Raw genomic sequence first — 24,489 nt, 5'->3', positions numbered from 1 at the left:
ATGATTAATTTACACACATTTCATATGTTCATAGTAGAAACGTATCAGCTCTTTCCCTCCCACACATATATGCACACACACACACACACACACACACACACACACACACACACACACACACACACACACACACACTGGTGGCCATAGCTGGTGTTCAATGTGTCAGAACAGAGGTAGAGGGGGGTAAACAAGCAGACCTCTACAGCTTTAATGCATCAATCTACAGAGACACACACACTCTCTCTACTGCGTCAGTTTAGAGATACTTCACCCCTGACCCTTAAACCACTATCCCTCCCCTTTCCCTCCCCCCTCTCTCATCTCACCCCTTTCCTGTCTAATTGAGCAGTAGAGCCCTTCGGCTCGCCTGGCTGTGTATGTGTGCTGATTCTGAACCAAAGGAATGTGCAGGAAATTCCAACAGCTTCAGCTAGATTCTCCCCCTTTCTCTGCCTGACGTTCGTGCGCACACACACACACCACATGGACACATAGGCACACATGGACACACAGACACACACACACACCCATGAAGCCACACACACACACACAAGCAACAAAGACACACACACGGCTGCTCCACAGTGTGTTGTGTTGTGAAGTGCTGCCTGCCCTTGTCAGAGACGAGCGACAGGACCGGGGCTGTATTGCCGTGGCGAGGAAACAATAAATTGGCATTCCACTTCCTGCCACCATGTCACTTACTTCCTGTTTCCAGAGTTATCCTCCTAGCGTGTGTGTGTGTGTGTGAGAGAGAGAGAGGGAAGGCGTGAGGGAGAAAAACAAAACAAATATAGCTCTTCTAAAACTGACTTTGGAGGATGTGTTGTCTGTCTGCCCCTTATTGCTGTTATTTTCACAGAAACCCTTAGAATAGAAGCTACGACGTTTTGCTAGTTATCCATCTACTATGGATGTTGCATATTATGTATATTTTGTTTCTTTCTGTAAAATGTTAATCATTTATTTTATTTTCCTATCGGTTTATCAGATTGGAACCTTGACTGTGCACTGGAGTTGTTGTTGGTAATATGACACTGTCTGAGGAGAGTGTTTGTCAACGCTCCAGTGCTAGCTAGCCTAGCCCTCAGAGACTAAGCTAGGGAGAGTTGATCGTTTGCTGAGGCTCTTGGCGTGTGAGTGTGACAGCGAATGAACGGGCCTCGCTCGCTGAGTCGACGCGGCCGGGTCGAGCAGGCAGCCAATGGCAGTGGTCGTCACATAGGACATGAAGGGTTTGCGGTCGCAGTGATTCATGACCTCGGCATGCCACACAGATGAGCGGTCCAGATGTGTTCTCTCTCTCTCTCTCTCTCTCTGTCTCTCTCTCTCTGTCTCTCTCTCTCTCTCTGTCTCTCTCTCTCTCTCTCTCTCTCTCTCTCTCTCTGTCTCTCTCTGTCTGTCTCTCTCTCTCTCTGTCTCTCTCTCTCTCTCTCTCTCTCTCTCTCTCTCTGTCTCTCTCTCTGTCTCTCTCTCTCTCTCTGTCTCTCTCTCTCTCTCTCTCTCTCTGTCTCTCTCTCTCTCTCTCTCTCTCTCTCTGTCTCTCTCTCTCGTCTCTCTCTCTCTCTCTCGTCCCTCTCTCTCTCTCTCGTCCCTCTCTCTCTCGTCCCTCTCTCTCTCGCCCCTCTCTCTCTCTCTCTCTCTCTCTCTCTCGTCCCTCTCTCTCTCCTCTCTCTCTCTCTCTCTCGTCCCTCTCTCTCTCCTCTCTCTCTCTCTCCTCTCTCTCTCGCTCTCCTCTCTCTCTCTCATGCTCTGTTTTGTTCCTCACTTTCTCTGTCTGTGTATATATCTATCTTACCTACCTCCAATACTTACCAAAGTTGACTGGGGCAGCTCTAGCAGGGCAGAAATTTGACGAACTGACTTGTGGGAAAGGTGGCATCATATGACGATGCCACGTTGAAAGTCTTTGAGCTCTTTTGTAAGGCCCTTCTCCAACCATTGTTTGTCTATGGAGATTGCATGGCTGTGCTCTCGATTTTCTACACCTGTCAGCAACGGGTATAGATGAAATAGCCGTATCCACTCATTTGAAGCGGTGTCCGCAGTACTTGTGTATAAGTGTACGTGGTCCGCTGCAACTTTTCTTCACAATACAACAAACAGGCTCATTCTGTTCAGAACAACACAGAATGTCATCTTGTAGCTGTACATCAAACATAGTGATCATAAATGTTGACACTGTAAATTAGTTTTATGATTTGGAAATGTGAAGTGAACATTTGGACTCACGGGTGTTTGGCTTGCTTGTGTGACATCAAAGCGGTATTTTATTATAATCCTCAATGTCTCATCTTTCAAAAATACTTAAAAGTCCTCTTAATTTACAGCAATTCCCTCACTCAGACAAAATATTTTCAAAAGTTGCGCAATTAGCAGGAGGGATCGGGTCAACTTTTTGTTGCAAGCGGTGCGCAAGTTCAAAATGTTTGTCAGTCAAAACCCGTGAAGCGCAGAGCCAGAGCTCTGACGTCATGTGTGTGTGTGTATGTAGCATGTCACTGTACAACCACTGCATTCAGTTTAGGCGCTTATCGGTGTCCAAATCAGCCATTTTCAACCCGTTTACCGGTACAAGTGTAAAGGGCAACGTCTTTAACCCAAAATGTGAATAATCCACTGTTATTAACAATGTTTTATAAGTACGGAATAATCCCTTTTAAAAACAATCACACTTGCCTAACACTTTAGCCGAACAGACTGGTGATGGGTGGATTGTGGATGTGGGAATGTGCTTCCGCGTAAAGGAGCTAATTGGTCAAAGGCAGGCTCGTGCCTGGCAAAGCATTCTTTGCTCTAACCCCCTACCCAATCAGTGACCTGACCTCACTAAAGTACATCGCCAGGGAGGGAAGCTCCTCACAGACAGCCACACAGGGCCAGGGCAGGCCCCAGATTAGCCACTAACTAACACTGTGCCTGCCTACACAGCCATCAATGCACTGCCACCCCTACTGGGTGTTACAGTACTGGGAAGCCCTCATTAAAAGATAAAAATAAACAATGTCTAGGTTACTGGGACAGAGAGGCTGGGTGGAAATGAGTAGGTTTAATGATGATCTTTAACAAGGGGATTTGAGTTAAGACCAGCATGTCTAGCTGTACACTAGCTTTAGTTGGGGGGGGGTTTTAAAAGATTAGTCTCCTTTTGACTGGAAAGAGTGTGGGATTTGTAATAACCTATACTAGGAGGCCCCAATGTCTGAGCCATGTCTAGCTATGTAAAATGGCTGTTTGTGAAAACCCAAATATCTGTATTTTAGTACATTGTATTGGATTAATTCTGCATGTCAGTGTGTGTGTGTGTGTGTGTGTGTGTGTGTGTGTGTGTGTGTGTGTGTGTGTGTGTGTGTGTGTGTGTGTGTGTGTGTGTGTGTGTGTGTGTGTACAGTCACCTATCCTAAGTACTGTAGGATGGAGCTGGCAATACGTAATAAACCTATCATAGTGTTACCAACTCTGTCAGCTAGCCTTATGTTAATGGTTGAATTGATTCTAAGGCTAGTTTGATTAGCTTGAGAGTTTTAAGGATTTCCTTGGTAAAGCAGCAGTCAGGGGGTTATGGTGAAGTTATGGGGAAGGGGGTTTACAGGGCCTACTAGCTGCTCTCTGCTGCGCTGTGCTTAGTCCAGACGTTTCTGCTGGAAATGAGCGACCAGCACGTTTTAGACCATCGCTTCACATTCAACAAGATGTTCTTTATATATATACAGTGGGGCAAAAAAGTATTTAGTCATGGCCTCATTCATTCTGTCCTTTACACGGATCAGTCGTCCTGGTCCCTTTGCAGAAAAACAGCCCCAAAGCATGATGTTTCCACCCCCATGCTTCACAGTAGGTATGGTGTTCTTTGGATGCAACTCGGCATTCTTTGTCCTCCAAACACGACGAGTTGAGTTTTTACCAAAAAGTTCTATTTTGGTTTCATCTGACCATATGACATTCTCCCAATCTTCTTCTGGATCATCCAAATGCTCTCTAGCAAACTTCAGACGGGCCTGGACCTGTACTGGCTTAAGCAGGGGGACACGTCTGGCACTGCAGGATTTGAGTCCCTGGCGGCGTAGTGTGTTACTGATGGTAGGCTTTGTTACTTTGGTCCCAGCTCTCTGCAGGTCATTCACTAGGTCCCCCCGTGTGGTTCTGGGATTTTTGCTCACCGTTCTTGTGATCATTTTGACCCCACGGGGTGAGATCTTGCGTGGAGCCCCAGATCGAGGGAGATTATCAGTGGTCTTGTATGTCTTCCATTTCCTAATAATTGCTCCCACAGTTGATTTCTTCAAACCAAGCTGCTTACCTATTGCAGATTCAGTCTTCCCAGCCTGGTGCAGGTCTACAATTTTGTTTCTGGTGTCCTTTGACAGCTCTTTGGTCTTGGCCATAGTGGAGTTTGGAGTGTGACTGTTTGAGGTTGTGGACAGGTGTCTTTTATACTGATAACAAGTTCAAACAGGTGCTATTAATACAGGTAACGAGTGGAGGACAGAGGAGCCTCTTAAAGAGGAAGTTACAGGTCTGTGAGAGCCAGAAATCTTGCTTGTTTGTAGGTGACCAAATACTTAATTTCCACCATAATTTGCAAATAAATTCATTAAAAATCCTACAATGTGATTTTCTGGATTTTTTTTCTCATTTTGTCTGTCATAGTTGAAGTGTACCTACGATGAAAATTACAGGCCTCTCTCATCTTTTTAAGTGGGAGAACTTGCACAATTGGTGGCTGACTAAATACTTTTTTGCCCCACTGTATATTTATATATACTCTCTGTGTGTCTCGCTCGCTCTCTTTCTGTTCTCAATCCCTCAGCCCCCCCCGTCCCATCTAATCACCCCTTCAACTATTTTGAAATGATTGGCATTGCTCTGTCTTTTTTCTCTCCCTCCTCCTCTTGTTCAGTTCTTCTTGTCCCTCTGACTGTGCGTGCCCCTTGCTGGTCTTAACCAGTACCACGTTTAGGAGTAGCGTGTTCTTTTCTCCCTTCTCCTTTGGCCCTCTTTTTTTTGTGCGAGCTTCCCTTCTTATCGTGTGATGCGTTCTCCAGATGGTGTTTAAGACTGGAGTGTTTTGAATGCAGGAGATTGGCTTTGGGGATAGGGAGGTGGATGTGAGGAGGGAGGGGGAGAAAGTTAGATGCACAAATATCATACCGCCCCAAAAATGCTAACTTCCCCTGTTATTGTAATGGTAAGAGGTTAGCATGTCTTGGGTGTGTGAGATTTGTAACTTTCTCACTCATCATTAATCACGATTCATTCAGGACTGTCTGTGATCATGGTAGCATCCACATTAATGTAGAAGTGTTTAGAATCATATTATATTCTTATTTTGAAACAAGTGACTCCAAAATACATTATTTACCATTGAATTTCTATTGAGCACAAAATAATCTGAAACACAACCAAAACAAACAGAAAATGCATCCAAGTTTGTAGAGTCACAAGCTTGATGTAATCATTGCTTGCTAGGAATTTGGGACCAAATACTAAACTTTTGACTACTTTAATACACATAAGTGAATTTGTCCCAATACTTTTGGTCCCCTAAAATGGGGGACTATATACAATAAAAATGCTCTAATTTCTAAACTGTTCATCCGATAAGGATAATAATACCCTCAGATTAAAGCGGACAGTCTGCACTTTAACCTCATAGTCATTGTATAATTTCAAACCCAAAGTGCTGGAGCCAAAACAGAAAAAAATTGTCACTGTCCCAATACTTTTGGAACTCACTGTAGATGTGGCTCTGATTAGTCCAATAGCAAGTGCAGGTTAGAAATACGCCCTCACAAATTCCCTGTATATAAATCTAGTCCTCTCTCTCTGATTGAGGTGCAGAGGGCTGAGCAGAGTAAACAACCTATTTGGAGGAGAGAAAAAAAGGAAAAAGGCACTGTGGTCTGTTTTTTCAATTATGTTGTGTTGTTTTTATAGTGCAATTTTGGTCAGACAAAAGTGCAGTAAATGAATGCAGACTGTTTTTCCTCTCTTCTAGGGAAGGAAACACAGAATGGGGGAGGGATGGGGTGATGATGCATGGAGGAAGAAGAGAGAAGTGGGAGTAGAGTGGGAGGGAGCGAGTGAGCAAGGGAGGTGGAAAAAAAGTATTTGGCTTCCCGGTCAGAGTTTCTGTTTATCAGTTCCAATGACAGGGGATGGACTTCTTCTACTATTTTGTTTTTAGCTGTTGAGCACACTGTTAGGGTGTTTCTCAACCCTCCTCCACCGCACTCCATTCTTCCTCCACTCCTCCTCTTCCTCTTTTCTCTTTTGTTTTAGCCATGGCTTAATCAATGTAGTTTGGCCTGGCGGCCAGCTGGGAGTGTTTAAGCGTGGTTCCATGTTAAAATAAAAAGCACCATGGGGAATATGACCCCTGATTCCCGTAAACCTCCTCCTCTCCTCTCCTACTGGCACAATAAAGGTATTTAAAAAAAAACAAAAAATCTCCTCCTCTAAGCCAGCTGCTGCTGCATAATACATTTTCCTAATGGAAACCATAAAATCTCTCTCCCTCTCCCCCCTTTGTCAATTAAAAATATATATTTTTCTTAAGTGCAAAAATGTAATCCATTTTGCCTGCCCTCTCCATTCAATCACATTGAAAAATTGTGTGTGTGTATATTTAACAATGAAACCTCCCTTTGAATTCCATTTAGATTTATTGGCCATGAGCTGGTAAGCTTTCACTAGACACACTGTTATTGCCCTCTTAGACCATGGAATTTGCCTCATCATCCTACTCTTTCCTCTTTTAGAGAAAACTATCCCCTTGACCCTCCTAAATCAACACCGTGCCACCAGACGTGTGTGTGTGAGAGAGAGAGACCGTGTGTGTGAGAGGGAGAGAGATTGAAAGAGAGAGTGTTTGTAGGTTGAGTTTTGGGGTATCTGCTCAATAAAATACACCTTGTGGGAGGTGTCTCATCTCTCCTTTTCCTTCAACGCTGACAATGGGGCTCTTTCTGTAAGTCTGGCAAACACTCAGTCTATGGTTGCTGTGGGAGTGTGTGTGTGTGTGTGTTGCTCTATCTCTCTCCTCTGCCCTCTGTGTATGTGCTGTATTCGGCACTGTTTGCGTGGAGCAGGGCATTTCCCTTCAAGTCTCAGTGGGGTGGGGCATAACATGTGTGTGTGCGTCAGACTTGGGTTCAAATACTATTTGACATCTTTCAAATACTTTGAGGATTTGCTTTAGTCTGGTCAGTGCCAGGTGGACAGGGTTTTCACTTCTTTCTATTCATATTATTGTAACAGGCAAGCTCAATCAAGCACATATAGTAGTATTTGAACTCAGGTCTGGCCTGTGTGTTTGTCCAGGTCTTTGAAGTTCTTGGAGGGGTGGGGCTGAGTCTTTCCTCAGGCCATGGGAAAATCTACCAGTCTTAATGGGAGATTAAACAGTACCATTTCTAGCACTCTAACAACCACATTCTCACTCTCCTCTTCCAGCTGGAACAACCATATTCAGAAGAACCATAACACAACCACTGGATAACTAACTAATAGCGAACGCAGCCACAGTGAAGCAGGGGCAAGGCTTCATTCTGTTATAATTGGTATAATAGTACTGGAGTGCCGGGATAGAAGTTGCCCCGTAACCCCAGATCTAGGATCAGATATTCCAATCCTAAGCCAAACCATCAGCAGGTTTTAGAAAGAATCGGACCCTGTATCAGTGGTTCGGGGCAACTTCTACATACTGTTGGTGGACTTGGGAAGAAGGGGAGTAAGAGAGAGTGAGTCTGTCTGTGAATGACAGGAACATTGCTTAGAGGAAGTCCAATTTGCCAATGTCACGGTCATCTCTTTTGACATTCAGGGAAATTGCAAAGAATAACCCGAATTACAGAGGCTGCCAGGCTTTCTAGGCAACCGACCTGCGTGAGTCTGTGTGTGTGTGTGTGTATGCGTGCGCCTGAATGCTTGTGTGTCTGTTGCTGTGTGTCATTCTGTAAGTGAGTGTCAAGGCTTTCTGCCACGCTGCATGTTATATTATAGCTTAATATGTATCCCTCTTCCATCTTATGAGTTAGACTTTACACCACTCTGATGCACATACAGTATGTAGAGGACACACACACACACACACACACACACACACACACACACACACACACACACACACACACACACACACACACACACACACACACACAATACGGTGCCAGGTTAATTAATGGGCTGTAGATTTAGAAACATCAGCAATGAGTGCATCATGGAATGTTTACATAGCTAGCAGTGAGACAGAGACAGACAGAAAGCCAGGCATAGCAGGACAGTTAGATATGGTTATAGTCACTGGGACTATAAAGTCATGATGGAGCTCCCTACCATTACCTCATTGTCTCACTCCACCATTTCCTTTACCACAATACTAAACAGTACGGTACATTAGATCATACAGTGTACAGGTGCCCACATAGACCAAGCCTGAGAGAGAGAACAGGTCAATGAAGATGTATCAGTCGACATGTAAAGTATTTTCTTTGTTTCTAATTTTTTATGTCTCCTCTTTTCCGTCTATTTTTATTTTCTCCCTCCCTTTTCCTTTCTCTTTCTTGCCCCCCTTCCTCTTCTCTCTCTGTATATCCCCTACTCCCTCCCTCTTTCCACTCATCTCTCTCTCTCCATTTCTCTCTCTCTTTCTCTCTCTGCTGTCCAGATGTGGAGCAGATGGCTATTGACTGGCTGACAGGAAACTTCTACTTTGTGGATGACGTGGACGACCGGATCTTTGTGTGTGACAAGGACGGTCAGACGTGTGTCACCCTGCTGGACCAGGAGCTGTACAACCCCAAGGGCATCGCCCTGGACCCTACTATGGGGTAAGGACACACGCACAGTCACACACATTCACACTTCAAACGTGCACACACACATATGCATAGGCTGCCTGCACACACACACACACACACACACACACACACACACACACACACACACACACACACACACACACACACACACAGGCTGCACGCACGCCCCCAGACTGCTTAGCGTCCGTGTTTTGTCTTTTCCGTTATGTATCTTATACCAATCCATCACCACACATGAAGTTCCCTTTAAGGAAATGAAGGTCATTTGAATTGAATTGAATAGATGTACACACCTGCAAAATCACATAACCATTTTACATATACACGCACACATTCACACTCGCCAACTAACCCTATTCAATGCCCCCATTTGTTGGTCAAGGTTGGATGGGCATGTCTTTGCATGTACACAGTGAGACAGCGAAATTCACACTGCAGTCTGTCTGTCCTCCCTCCTTTATCCCATGGGAAGAGACCAATGTCCCAGAGCATGTGTGCTTTAACACGCCATAACAGTCCCATGAGAGGCCCAGTATTTGGGCCACAGTAGTCTGTCATTGTTACACAACCCAAAACAATGGGCTGGGGTTGAGGGGTGGGTGGAGGGGCAAAGTGGTTCCAGTTTTCCGAAACACTTGGAAGTGTTCCATTCCCCTCTCTGATTGGTCCGTGGGCCACTGACTGGAAGTTTGGGGGAGCAGTAATTTAGTGCAGATGTTTCATTTGTGTTGTTCAGCCCTGAGCCCCTGAGCGCTCCCAAATCCTGCCTTTTCACTGTTTTTCTATAGTCATGTTTTTATTTCAGCCCTGCTGTTTATGACGGGTCTCGGAACTCAATTCCAAAAGGGGTTGTGTGTGCTCGCCATGTGTCTGTGTGTGCGTGTCTCTGTTTGTGTATGTGCGCGCATGTGCAAGTATTTGTTTTTCATTCCAACCAATTCCCAGTGCTATAATTGTCTGTGCAGTAATATACTCTGGTACATTTACTTCCCCTGCCTGATGTTGTCCAGCTGCTATAAGAGGATGAGAGTAATAGTATTGGCTGTAATTTAGAGATTATATAATATTAGTACACTGATGTGTGTGTGTGTGTGTGTGTGTGTGTGTGTGTGTGTGTGTGTGTGTGTGTGTGTGTGTGTGTGTGTGTGTGTGTGTGTGTGTGTGTGTGTGTGTGTGTGTATATACAGTTGGCTGATTTGCCTTTAAATTGTTTAACTTGGGTCAAATTTTTCGGGTAGCCTTCCACAAGCTTCCCACAATAAGTTGGGTGAATTTTGGCCCATTCCTCCTGACAGAGCTGGTGTAACTGAGTCAGGTTTGTAGGCCTCCTTGCTCGCACATGCTTTTTCAGTTCTGCCCACAAATTTTCTATAGGATTGAGGTCAGGGCTTTGTGATGTCCACTCCAATTCCTTGACTTTGTTGTCCTTAAGCCATTTTGCCACAACTTTGGAAGTATGCTTGGGGTCATTGTCCATTTGGAAGACCCATTTGCGACCAAGCTTTAACTTCCTGACTGATGTCTTGAGATGTTGCTTCAATATATCCACATAATTTTCCTCCCTCATGATGCCATCTATTTTGTGAAGTTCACCAGTCCCTCCTGCAGCAAATCACCCCCACAACATGACGCTGCCACCCCCGTGCTTCACGGTTGGGAGGATGTTCTTTGACTTGCAAGCCTCCCCCTTTTTCCTCCAAACATAACGATGGTCATTATGGCCAAACAGTTTCATCAGACCAGAGGACATTTCTCCAAAAAGTACGATCTTTGTCCCCATGTCCAGTTGCAAACCGAAGTCTGGCTTTTTTATGGCGGTTTTGGAGCAGTGGCTTCTTCCTTGCTGAGCGGCCTTTCAGGTTATGTCGATATAGAACTTGTTTTACTGTGGATATAGATACTTTTGTACCTGTTTCCTCCAGCATCTTCACAAGGTCCTTTGCTGTTGTTCTGGGATTGATTTGCGTTTTTCACACCAAAGTATGTTCATCTCTAAGAAACAGAACGCGTCTCCTTCCTGAGCGGTATGACGGCTGCGTTTCCCCATGGTGTTTAAACTTGCGTACTATTGTTTGTACAGATGAACGTGGTACCTTCAGGCGTTTGGAAATTGCTCCCAAGGATGAACCAGACTTCATCCTTGGGAGCAAGACTGAGGTCTTGGTTGATTTCTTTTGATTTTCCCATGATGTCAAGCAAAGAGGCACTGAGTTTGAAGGTAGGCCTTGAAATACATCCACATGTACACCTCCAATTGACTCAAATGATGTCAATTAGCCTATCAGAAGCTTCTAAAGCCATGACATCATTTTCTGGAATTTTCCAAGCTGTTTAAAGGCACAGTCAACTCGGTGTATGTAAACTTCTGACCCACTGGAATTGTGATACAATTAATTATAAGTGAAATAATCTGTCTGGAAACAAAAATTACTTGTCTTGCACAAAGTAGATGTCCTAACCGACTTGCCAAAACTATAGTTTGTTAACAATACATTTGTGGAGTGGTTGGAAAACGAGTTTTAATGACTCCAACCTAAGTGTATGTATATAATATATATATTTTTTGTCCTTTAAAATAACATAAAATCTATCCGAAATACGGTGTAGATGTTGTTGTTGTAAATGACTATTGTAGCTGAAAACGGGAATTTTTTTAAATGGAATATCTACATATGCGTACAGAGGCCCATTATCAGCAACCATCACTCCTGTGTTCCAATGGCATGTTGTGTTAGCTAATCCAAGTTTATAATTTTAAAAGGCTAATTGATCATTAGAAAACCCTTTTGCAATTATGTTAGCACAGCTGATCACTATTGTTCTGATTAAAGAAGCAATACAACTGGAGTTCTTTAGACTAGTTGAGTACCTGGAGCATCAGCATTTGTGGGTTTGATTACAGGCTCAAAATGGCCAGAAACAAAGAACTTTCTTCTGAAACTCGTCAATCTATTCTTGTCCTGAGAACTGAAGGCTATTCCATGCGAGAAATTGGCATAAAACTGAATATCTCGTACAACGCTGTGTAGTAGTCTCAATTTAAACAGTAAACAGTGAAGAGGCGACTTCGGGATGCTGGCCTTCTAGGCAGAGTTCCTCTGTCCAGTGTCTGTGTTCTTTTGCCCATCTTAATAATTTATTTTTATTGGCCAGTCTGAGATATGGCTTTTACTTTGCAACTCTGCCTAGAAGGCCAGCATCCCGGAGTCGCCTCTTCACTGTTGACAATGAGACTGGTGTTTTGTGGGTACTATTTAATGAAGCTGCCGGTTGAGGACTTGTTAGGCGTCTGTTTCTCAAACTAGACACTCTAATGTACTTGTCCTCATGCTCAGTTGTGCACCGGGGCCTTTCCGAGAGCATGTCCAAGACAGTTTGATAGTTTCCTCCTGTTTAGGGACCTGAGGCACGGTAAACAAGCTTTTTAAGGAAAAAGACATAATAGAATATCAAATGTTCTAGTTAGGCCCAGGAGGTGTCCCAAGGTTGTTGCTGGACAAACTGTTACCACACTCAAATATTGCTCCATATAGAACCTAGTGAAGGTAATAAGGGGTATTCAACTACAGAGCCAAGTTTCCCCTACATTTATCAATTCACCAATCAATCAATCACTGTCAAACAGCTGTCTTTCCTCTCCCGCAACTCTTCCCTAGGTTGTTGCTGGAAATGAAATCATCCTCATGCTCAGTTAACTTACCTGCTAAAATAAGTTTGGAATGAAATAGAATCTAGAATTCTTGTCTGTAATCATCTCCCTCCCCTATTCTTCTTCCACAGTAAAGTGTTCTTCACAGACTACGGTCAGATCCCCAAGGTGGAGCGTTGTGACATGGATGGTCAGAACCGGACTAAGCTGGTGGACAGTAAGATTGTGTTCCCACACGGTATCACCCTGGACCTGGTCAGCAGGCTGGTCTACTGGGCCGATGCCTACCTGGACTACATAGAGGTGGTGGACTACGAAGGAAAGAACAGACACACCATCATACAGGGCCTGCTGGTGAGGACACACATACATACATACATACATACATACATACATACATACATACATACATGCATACATACATACATACAAGGACATCGAGGGCAAGAACAGACACACTATCATTCAGGCCCTGCTTGTGAGGACATGCATACATACATACATACATACATACATACATACATACATACATACATACATACATACATACATACATACATACATACATACATACATACATACATGCATACATGCATAGATACAAGGACATTGAGGGCAAGAACAGACACACTATCATTCAGGGCCTGCTTGTGAGCTCATCAACCTGTGACTGGCTGGAAGCTAGCATACTTCAGAGTTCTGGAAGGGATCAGTTAAGTGGGTTTAACATTGTGAAATATTGCAGATTGTTGTTAATGTTGTGTGGAGCAGATGGACATCTTTATGTAGTGTAAGGAGCTGTGAACTTTTTACATTCATAGTTATCCAAGCAGTTCAATCTTAAATGCAATGTAAATACTTGGCACTAAAACCAAGTGCCCCCCTTTTTGTGTGTAAATCTATGTAGAGCTTCCCGTGTTTTTCTCTCCTGTGAGGATCCTTTCTCCCCTGCTGTTGTAGTAGTGTGTAGACCGGTGAGCTATGGCCAGAGAGCAGGGGGTGGACAGTAGCCTTTTCATTAGAGTGCTGATTAGTAGGAGGTAAGGCTAAGCTCTGGACGGTGCCGCGACTGGCGTGGCCAAGCGCCTTTTAAACCTGTTAGCAGGGCTTTTAGCGCTAGCTGTCTCTGTCTGCACAAGTAATAGCCTTCATTTGTGTGTGTGTGTGTGTGTGTGTGTGTGTGCCAGATAGCCATCAGCAGCAGTTTAAAGTCCATGGACGGTTATTGATGGTGTGGTATGGGCTGCGTTGCAGAGAGCATCTGTGTTTATCCCCGCCCTGCCTCATCTTAATGGACGCTAGTTGCTCTGATCTGAAACACTGATGGGCCGCCAACGTCTATGTGACGTTAGTGCTGTTTACTGGGACAGTAAGCCTGGCTTTCTTCTCACGGATGAATGTGTGTTTGTTTAGGCGTGTTAGAGTGCATTAAATAAAATGGAGCCCTGTGTCATGCGAAGGGTGATGTTTAGAATTCTGAAGCACCTTTGCGGTTGGGTCCGTACATAAGGAGTGTGAAGGGGAATGCTGTATTGATTGTGACTTTTTGGGGTTTTGCGTCACTCATTCTCTCTCCCTCCCCCTCTTTTTCTCTTCCCTCCCTTATTCTCTCCCTCTCTCCCTCTTCCCACCCTCTGTGTCAGATTGAGCACCTGTACGGTCTGACAGTGTTTGAGAACTACCTGTATGCCACTAACTCGGACAACGCCAACATGCAGCCTAAGACCAGTGTGATCAGAGTGAACCGCTTCAACAGCTCTGACTACCAGGTGGTGACCCGCGTCGACAAGGGAGGAGCCCTGCACGTCTACCACCAGAGACGCCAGCCTCCAGGTAACTGTTGTTATAGGGGTCTGTATTTTATGCTGGGCATATTGTCAAATCAATTCTATATTGAACCCACAGACATAGTGGTATAGTTGAAATTCATTTGAATACTAAACAAAGTCCTCTCCTCCAGTGCGTAGCCATGCATGTGAGCCAGACCAGTTTGGGAAGGCAGGAGGCTGCTCTGATATTTGTCTGCTGGGGAACAGCCATAAGACCCGCACCTGCCGCTGTCGCTCCGGCTTCAGCCTGGGGAGTGACGGGAAGTCCTGCAAGAGTAAGTACCACACAGCCAATCTCGTCTCAGGTACTCCACAGCACAGCCAATCACCTCTCAGATACTCCATAGCACAGCCAATTATCTGTTAGGCACTTTTACAACCCAAGCCAATCCGCTTTAAGATGCTGAATTATATCTGCTCTGAGATGCAACAACACAGCCAACCCATTCCTACATACGATAGTCTACGGCACAGATGATATCACAGCCAATCCACTTTCAGCTCCTCCAATCAGCTCCTTCACAAATCTGGCTATCCATTCCTCCTCTGCGGCGGTCTCTTTGAGCAGCTAAATCTCATGTCTGAGCAGTAGAAATCCTCTGACTCACCTGGCATTGACAGCCAACCTCCCTAATCAATGTCTACATGCCTGAAGCCCCACTGTAACTTTAAACCAGAGGCATAGATTGATTCTGTGATTGAACCTGTGCCAAGGGCAGTGAAGGTTGAGTCAGGAAAACCGCATGCCCCTGAGCTAAGGTCTGGGACACCCCTAATGTGCATGTATTAACCAGGCTTTTCTCCAATTGACTACTTTTGTATGCTGCTTCATGTAAGTTGCAACCCCATCCTTGATTGATTCAGTTTTCCCGCAAGGTGTGTATTAATATTCTGTGAGGATATGAAAGCAAGCACATATTGATCTGTTTCTAGACTATAACCCCTTGGTGGCTTTGATAACCACACCACGGTAGATTGATTCAACAGAAGCCTATCCCGTCCGCCATGCCATACGGAACTCCCGCTTGTTAATTTGAATGATTTGAAAATCGCTTACATTCTCATTAGGTTGACGGGATTATGCTGCTCTTGCACCGTTTCTGTCTGTTTTAAATAATGCAAATGATATGGGGCAGTGTTGTTTATTTTCAGCATTTCAATTGGGAATTCTTTTCTGAGACGCAATCGGTCACAAGATTTAAGAAAGCCGGGAATATTGGAAGGGATTGGAATCATGTGGATCTCATTAAACAACAAAGGCCTCACCAATGCTCTCCTCCTCCTGGTCCCATGTTGTCTGTCTGTCATAGCATTGTAGTGTGATTTGAAATCCTTTTTAGAAGCTACCTCTCAGGTTGGGCAGACTCGCTAGAGAGACGCGAACTAGATATGTGTTTATAATAAGTTTACAGCCATAAAGCATCTCAAAGTGCTGATCTAGGATCAGTTTTTGTCTTTTAGATCATAATGAATAAGATTACATGGACAGGGGGATGGCTGATCCTAGATCAACATTCTTACTCTGAGATGATTTATGAATACATACCCAGTAAGTCCTCTCTATCTCCCATGCTGTTTCTCAGAGCCGGAGCATGAGCTGTTTCTGGTGTACGGTAAAGGTCGTCCAGGGGTCATCAGAGGGATGGACATGAATGCTAAGGTCCCAGATGAGTACATGATCCCTATAGAGAACCTGATGAACCCCAGAGCCCTTGACTTCCACTCAGAGAGTGACTTCATATATTTCGCCGACGCCACCAGCTACCTCATCGGCCGCCAGAAGATCGACGGTACAGAAAGGGACACCATTCTGAAGGAAGGTACGGTAACTGCCCTCCATGTTGGCCATTTTCGGGAATCATTACAGTAATAGGGAGTAGTGGCCATTTTAGCTCCAAAATAATGCTAGCGCCTTGTCAGGTGCTCTTGTGAGGGTAGAGGTGGTCATTTTAGCTCAGTTTGTCCAGTTTTGTTGTGTATAATAGGGCGACTGGCCTCTCACCACCTCTTCCTCTGTGTTCCAGGGATCCATACAGTCGAGGGTATAGCGGTGGACTGGATGGCTGATAACCTGTACTGGACAGATGATGGGCCCAAGAAGACCATCAGTGTGGCCAGGCTGGAGAAGGCTTCCCAGACTCGCAAGACTCTCATCGATGGCAAGATGACCCACCCCCGCGCCATCGTAGTGGACCCCCTGCACGGGTAAGAGACGGAGGGATGGTGGGAGAAAGATGAAAGGAAAGATAGTGGTATCAGATTGGTCTTTAAACTGTTGAGCTGCAACTTTAAAGTTTGTGGGTTGGATGTGTGGGAGAGGTTAGGTAGAAGTTGTTTTGTGGGAGGCGGTAGGTTTTAATTTAATTCAGTGTGTGTGTGTGTGTGTGTGTGTGTGTGTGTGTGTGTGTGTAGGGAGTATTTGATTCCCTCTGCTTCTTAATAGATTCTTTTGATATTCTAATGAGCCTCTCCCATGTGTGTGTGATGTGGCTGGGAGATGATTGGAAAGTTGACCCTGGGGGGTGTGGGTTAGTGTGTGTGTTGGTGTTAGTGTACGTGCATACAAAATGTACATGCACATGTGTGTGGGTCAGAAAAGAGCAGATGGTCATCTGTCGATAATAGCCTCCTGTCACTAAGCCCCCATTGTCCCCTCAAGGCGCTTCAAAACAATTCTATCGCTCTCAACCTGTGTGTGTGTGTGTGTGTATAATATAATTAAGCAATAAGACATATACCACAATCAAACCCACTACCCTGGGGTCGCAAGCGCCATACTCCACCAACTGAGCTACAGTGTACTGGGCACCCGGGGTTCTCTCGCCAAGCGGTCTTAATCTGTGTGTGACTCTTCATATTGATGTACCCTCACCTGGCCCTCTCCCTAGAGCAATACACACACACACACTTTAGATTGGCTGTGACAGAGAGACGTGCGTCCACACACTCTCCTGGAGAAGCACTCACCTCCACTAAGACCTGTAATCAATCAGCCAGCCAGAGAGAGCGAGCGAGAGAAATAGGGGAGAGCGAGGGAGACGAGGAGAGACGGAGTGGAGGAGCGAGAGGAGAGTGAGATGGATCGAACCCGAGGTAGAAGTAGGGAGGAATAGAGAGAATGGGGGAAGGAGAGGTAAAGATGAGAGGTAGAGACCAGTAGAGGGGATGAGTCTCAAAGGGAGAGAGGAAAGGAGAGGGGGAGGGAGAAATTGATTGAGTCAGATGGTCACTCATACTACAGTGTGATGAGGAGAGGAGAGTCTGGTGTTACATAATGAGTTGTTTAACAGCCGATATTGGACTTGGTCATAGTGGTGGCCGGCTGGCTGGATCGATAGTCCTATGGTGTCCATCTATCAGGGGCTTTGACAGACAGTTCCAATCTGGAGAGAATGTCATTAGTCAGTATATTGACAGCCAGACTAGGGGACCCTTCACTGTGGGGGTGGACGGGGGTGGTTAGGAGAGGTCCTATAGAATGCTACTCGATCAGATGTCAGCTGGGGCAGAATTGTCCAGTCACAACGGACCAAAACACACACCCACACACAGACAGATACACACACACACACACACACACACACACACACACACACACACACACACACACACACACACACACACACACACACACACCCTGCTCACCTCCTCTCTCTCTTCCAAGGTGGATGTACTGGACAGACTGGGAGGAAGATCCCAAGGAGAGTAAGAGAGGGAAGATTGAGCGGGCCTGGATGGATGGTTCTAACAGGAACGTGTTCCTGACCAGTAAGACGGTCCTGTGGCCCAACGGTCTGAGTCTGGACATCCCACAGGGCATTCTGTACTGGGTGGACGCATACTATGACCGCATCGAGATGGTCTACATTAACAACACTGAACGCAAGGTCAGTCAGACTGGTTACTAGCGCTTAACCTAACCCCAACCCTAACCCTACTATGACCACCTCAACAACACCGAACTCAAGGTCAGACATTGACAATACCTGTGTTTCAGTTGCAAAATGTTTTGCTACGGTGTGCACTAATGAATATGACCTTGTGTTGTGCTGTTGCTATCAGACGGTATACGAGGGTCAGGAGTTGAACCACGCCTTCGGCCTGTGTCACTACAAACACTTCCTGTTCTGGAACGAGTACCGCAGCGGCAGCATCTACAAACTGGACCAGATCACCAGGACCGTCACCCTGCTCCGCAACGAACGGCCGCCCATCTTCGAGATCCGCATGTATGACGCCCAGCAGCAGCAAGGTACAGGACACTACACTCTGTCCATCCAGCCACAACTCCATCCATCTGTCTATCCAATCACTCACCCCCCCATTCATCACTTTTTGTTATTGCTACCGTTCTCAGATGACAGATCTGCAGCTAGGTCTAAATTGTAACTTGAGATACAATGCATTCGGAAAGTATTCAGACCCCTTGACTTTTTTCACGTTTTGTTACATTACAGCCTTATTCTAAAATGTATTAAATATTTATTTTTCTTATCAATCGACACACAATACCCCATAATGACAAAGTGAAGGCGTTTATAGACATTTTTGCAAATCTATAATAATAATAAAAAACATATACCTTATTTACATTTTCATTAAGTATTCATTAAGTATTCAAACCCTTTGCTATGAAACTTGAAATTGAGCTCAGGTGCATCCTGTTTCCATTAATCATCCTTGAGATGTTTCTACAACTTGTTTGGAGTCCACCTGTGGTAAATTCAATTGATTGGACATGATTTGGAAAGACACACAACTGTCTATATGACAGTGCAGGTCAGAGCAAAAACCAAGCCATGAGGTCAAAGGAATTGTCCGTAGAGCTCCGAGACAGGATTGTGTCGAGGCACAGATCTGGGGAAGGGTACCAAAATATTTATTCAGTATTGAAGGTCCCCAAGAACAGTGGCCTCCATCATTCTTAAATGGAAGAAGTTTGGAACCACCAAGACTCTTCCTAGAGCTGGCCGCTCAGCCAAACTGAGCAATCGGGGGAGAAGGGCCTTGGTTAGGGAGGTAACCTGATGATCACTCTGACAGAGCTCTTCTGTGGAGATGGGAGAACCTTCCAGATGAACAAACATCTCTGCAGCCAAGTGTCACGTGTGTAGGAAACCTGGCTCCATCCCTACGGTGAAGCATGGTGGTGACAGCATCATGATGTGGGGATGTTTTTCAGCGGCAGGGACTGGGAGACGAACAGAGCAAAGTACAGAGACATCCTTGATGAAAACCTGTTCCGGACCGCTAAGGACCTCAGACTGGGGTGAAGGTTCAGCTTCCAACAGGACAACGACCCTAAGGACACAGCCAAGCTTTGGGACAAGTCTCTGAATGTCCTTGAGTGGCCCTGCCAGAGCCTGGACGTGAACCCGATTGAGCATCTCTGGAGAGACCTGAAAATAGCAGTGCAGTGACGCTCACCATCCAATCTGACAGAGCGTGAGAGGATCTGAAGAATGGGAGAAACTCCCCAAATACAGTTGTGCCAAGCTTGTAGCATCATACCCAAAAAGACTTGAGGCTGTAATCGCTGCCGAAGGTGCTTCAACAAGTACTGAGTAAAGGGTCTGAGTTCTTATGTACATTTAATATTCTTTAAAAAAAAAAATCTTAAAAGCTGTTTTTTGGTTTGTCATTATGGGGTATTGTGTGTAGACTGATGGGGAAAAAACGATTTAAGAAATTTTAGAATAAGGCTGTAACGTAACAAATTGCGGAAAAAGTCAAGGCGTCTGAATACTTTCCGAATACACTTTATCTCCGATACACATGCATTGCATGCACAAACCCTTATATTCAGACACTAATCTGTGTGTTTATAACCCCCCCCCCCCCCCCCCCCCCGCCCGTCTCGCTCTGTCTGTCTCTCTGTCTCTGTGCAGGTTCTAATGCGTGTCGTGTGAATAACGGGGGCTGCAGTAGTCTGTGTCTGGCGATCCCTGATGGGAGACAGTGTGCCTGTGCAGAGGACCAGCTACTAGATGACAAAGACAACACCAGCTGTAAAGGTGAGAGGTCAGGGAACAAGGGCCACCTATAGGAGACCAGGAGTTTACACTCAATTCAAAACTCCCACAATGTGTGTGTGCATGTGCCCGTGTGTGTGTGTGATAACTCGTGTGGAAGGACATTTTAACACATGCTACCGACATCAGGGTTTATAGAGATTAGCCTAGAATAAAACTGTATTTCAAAGTTGAACTGTCAAAGTGTATGTGTCTGTGAGAGGGGAAGAGAGAACAAATGTGTATAGAATGCAAATAGAAATCCCTCTCACGCATGGAGCAGTCAGCACAGATTTTAGGGGTGTGGAGAGGGGGGGTGGATTAGGGGCTGACAGTAGGCTTGACACACACACACACACACACTGGGATCATGTTGACTCACTGCTTTGACAGGGTTTGTATTTGTTGTTGGCTGCTGATGTGACAGTGTATTAGCTTGTATCTCACTGTCCCGCTCCATTCATTAAACTTTGTCGGTGAAATGTGTTATTTAAACGTTCAACTTCTCTCTTTCCATGTCTATCTCTCCCTCTCTCCCTCTCTCCCCCTCTCCCTCCAGTCAACCCCACCTACATCCCTCCTCCTCAGTGTCAGCCAGGGGAGTTTGCCTGTAAGAACAACCGCTGTATCCAGGAGCGATGGAAGTGTGACGGTGACAATGACTGTCTGGACAACAGCGACGAGGCCCCCGAGCTCTGCCGTGAGTGCGCACACGTGCATACATACACACACAGACACACACATACACTGATTTTAGATCAGCTACCTTTCCTTTGGTCTCTGTGCAGCTGGAGACAGATGGCCTTTCAGTATTTCAATTTGACAGTCTGTTGATGCCAGAATGAATTGAGAAACGACAGACTTTGTGTGTTTATGTGGAGTTTGTATTTGCACATGCCTGCGGGAGAGTGTGTGTGTGTGTGTGTGTGCGCGCGTGTGTGTGTGAAGGAATGTGGGAATGTTGGTGGGTCTGGAAAAGCTCTCTCTGTCTGTCTGTGGTCAGAGTGCAGACAGGCTCCAGTAGCCTAGCCAGAGAGTCTGTCTGTCTGTGTCTGTCTGTGCCCTCTTACACTCTGTACCCCTGCTATCCCCCTTCTATCCTTCTTCAATCCATCCATCCCTCCTTTTCTCTCCCCTCCATCCCTCCCCCTCTCCCTTCTCTTCCTCCATCCCTCCCTCTCTCCCCCTCCAGACCAGCACACCTGTCCGACCGACAGGTTTAAGTGTCAGAACAACCGCTGTATCCCTCTGCGCTGGCTGTGTGACGGAGACAACGACTGTGGCAATGATGAGGATGAGTCCAACACCACCTGCTCTGGTAGGACGCTCACACACTCACAGATGTACACGCTCACACTCGCAGATGTACACACACACACACACACACACACACACACACACACACACACACACACACACACACACACACACACACACACACACACACACACACAGAAGTAACACACACTCGCACACATATTCTGTACACATTCTTTTCTCTCTTTCTCGCTCTTTATTTTTCTATTTTGCTGTCTCTTTCTTTTCTCTCTTTCTCTGTCGTACACATCGTTCAGACAATGGTTGTTTAGGGCTGACCTTTCCCTCAGCTTAGCCAAGTGTACATGGACTGAATCCACACAATGCTCTGAAGATCCTCAAAATGCCATTTGTCATTTCCCATGAATCCAACTCCTGTTGTAACATTTCAAAGGGCAATCTAATAACATCCTATTGGAGTCGTTCTCCTGAGGATAACTGTTTATTAATCTCAATGCCCCCCCCCCCCCACACTCCTACCATTTCAGCACGCACCTGCCCCCCCAACCAGTACTCGTGTGCCAGCGGTCGCTGTATCCCCATCTCCTGGACATGTGACCTGGACGATGACTGTGGGGACCGCTCTGACGAGCCTGCGTCATGTGGTAGTTCACCTGCCTCACCTTTGACCCTTGACCCGTATCTTTCTCCTATGCTATAACACACAGAAAATAAATCTTCCTCAGAAAAGAAAAGACGAAACACAATACCCATATCACTGAAACCCAGGCTTGTAGTGCGGCCGGGAACTATCATGGTCATAGCTAGTAAAGTCGTAAGTTACTGTTGTGTTTTTTCTTATGACACGAAGCACTCGGTCTTTCATTTTCTCTCTCTCATTCTCTCTCTCCGCCCAGCCTACCCCACCTGTTTCCCTCTCACCCAGTTCACCTGCAATAACGGACGCTGCATCAACATCAACTGGCGCTGTGACAATGGTGAGTGTCTCTCCTTCGTCTTCCTCGTTCTCCTACTGCGTGTGCATCTCTAGTCATCACCAGCTTTATCACTGACTCGTTGCTACGCATGTCATTTGATGTCCACATGTCTGTCTGACTACAGCTTTCCTCTCTATTTGGCAAGGGTGTTTGTGTGTCTGTTTCTTCTCTCATTGTCATTGGCTCGTTGTGTTGTTGTTGTTGTTCAATGTGTGTTGTTGTCGTGCCGTCCGCCCACTCCGCTGTCTCCGTTGATTTCTTTGTTTCAGAAAAGGATTGTGGGGATGGCTCTGATGAGTTGAATTGTCCGAACCCGACCGGTTAGTGCATAGATCAACATGCACCAAAGCCAGGGCCAGGGCTCGCTAGGGGGGCCCCAGAGGGGAGGGAGAGGGAGGGGCAGACCTGCTACTGTAGGGAGAACCAGGGCTTGCTAGGGGGACCCCAGAGGGGAGGGAGAGGGAGAACCAGGGCTGCTTTCCTTACTAACGGCAGCTTTACCCTTTAACAGTAGTTCATTATTCATCTCAATAGACCGATAATGGAGGCTCTTACTGCTTCTACTCACCCACTTAATGCAGGAGGAAGAGCTCTCCATTGTAATCGTAATGAATGGACAAGAATCAAAGATAGAGAACATTGGTTGTTCGGGGTGGTGGGTTATTTTTATTAAACAACAAGGTCCAATTGGCCTCAACCCTATCTGTAATAGTAAGCTTAATGTCTATATTTATCTGCCAGTGGACACCATTAAGGTTTAGTTACCAGACAAACCTCCCTGTTAGAAGTGCTTAGATGAGGAAGTATATGGGGAAGCATCTCCTCTGCTGCCAAGCTCAATGTATCAGTGCTGGGTACATTCACTCACGGTGCATGGTTTGATCTATGCAGTTTCTGTGATTATTTTCCTCTCTCTCTTCTCCTTTTTCCTCACATTGAAAGTCATTTGTAAATGTAATGTTAAGTGTTTTTGTATGTGAGTCTGCATTTTATGTCATGGAAATTGCATTATGAACAATAGTTGTATAAAGGCTATTTACTTAGTGATAAAAACATATTGTCTGAGTGATGAGAGAACTGACATTGACAGGGTTCTTCATAACTAATGTAAATGACCAGGTACATAAAACAATAACCTGGGAGATTTGTTCTTGTCTTTCACTATAGTCTGCCTATGTTGTGTGTATGAGCGGTGTGAGGTAGAGGTTTGACTATGTTTGCCTTGCAGATAATGATTGTGGGGACAACAGTGATGAGGCAGGCTGCAGCCATTCCTGCTCCAGCGCCCAGTTCAAGTGTAACAGCGGCCGCTGCATCCCGGACTATTGGACCTGCGATGGAGACAACGACTGTGGCGACTACAGCGACGAGACTCACGCCAACTGCACCAATCAGGGTGAGTGTCAGCACTGTAGCCCACCAATCGCTGTCTGTGAGAGCGTAACCCACCAATCTTTGTATGAACTCCGTAACCCACCAATCTTTGTGAGTGTAGATTCCATGACAGCTCCATAACCAACCAATCGCTGTCTGGGTGTGTCAACTACTGTATGTAACGCACCAATCAGGTGCCAAATATATTACTGTATGTGAGTGTCAGCTTCATAACCCACCAACCATGAAAACTTAATGCCATATTACTGTATGTGCTATAGACCAGCCAAATGAAAAGGGTTAGTCTACAACAGGCTGTGGGCTTCTAGATGGCTGTTGACTGTGTGAAACCTCACTACATCATGTCCCTAGTTGTGCAACAGACATGCAATTCCGTCATAAACACTACTCCATCTCTCCCTCTAGCTTATAAACCTGCTAGTATCTCCTTCGAACATATAATTAAGAATTGGGGAAACAAACTCACTATTTATACTGTAAACACTGCATCTGATTATGTCCCGTGTTGTTTAGTTGGTCAAGAATTGT

The 24,489-nt window shown here is 45.5% G+C and overlaps 1 protein-coding gene across 1 annotated transcript in view; it reads left to right on the top strand.

The window, feature by feature from the left end:
- Window positions 1-24,489, top strand: part of LOC120021297 (low-density lipoprotein receptor-related protein 1-like) — a 191,575-nt gene that overhangs the window by 94,169 nt on the left and 72,917 nt on the right. The window contains exons 9-22 of the mRNA XM_038964998.1: window positions 8,669-8,831; window positions 12,603-12,825; window positions 14,115-14,304; window positions 14,432-14,575; window positions 15,884-16,120; window positions 16,325-16,505; window positions 17,965-18,187; window positions 18,363-18,552; window positions 20,189-20,314; window positions 20,871-21,011; window positions 21,504-21,629; window positions 22,117-22,233; window positions 22,486-22,566; window positions 23,795-23,962. Coding sequence (XP_038820926.1) covers window positions 8,669-8,831; window positions 12,603-12,825; window positions 14,115-14,304; window positions 14,432-14,575; window positions 15,884-16,120; window positions 16,325-16,505; window positions 17,965-18,187; window positions 18,363-18,552; window positions 20,189-20,314; window positions 20,871-21,011; window positions 21,504-21,629; window positions 22,117-22,233; window positions 22,486-22,566; window positions 23,795-23,962 — 2,310 coding nt within the window. The remainder of the gene's footprint in view (window positions 1-8,668; window positions 8,832-12,602; window positions 12,826-14,114; window positions 14,305-14,431; window positions 14,576-15,883; window positions 16,121-16,324; window positions 16,506-17,964; window positions 18,188-18,362; window positions 18,553-20,188; window positions 20,315-20,870; window positions 21,012-21,503; window positions 21,630-22,116; window positions 22,234-22,485; window positions 22,567-23,794; window positions 23,963-24,489) is intronic.

This window comes from Salvelinus namaycush, chromosome 2, assembly GCF_016432855.1.
Source record: "Salvelinus namaycush isolate Seneca chromosome 2, SaNama_1.0, whole genome shotgun sequence".
Classification (NCBI taxonomy): domain Eukaryota; kingdom Metazoa; phylum Chordata; class Actinopteri; order Salmoniformes; family Salmonidae; genus Salvelinus; species Salvelinus namaycush.
The sequence above is the reverse complement of the archived record's forward strand: the minus strand, read 5'-3'. Positions and strand labels throughout refer to the sequence as shown.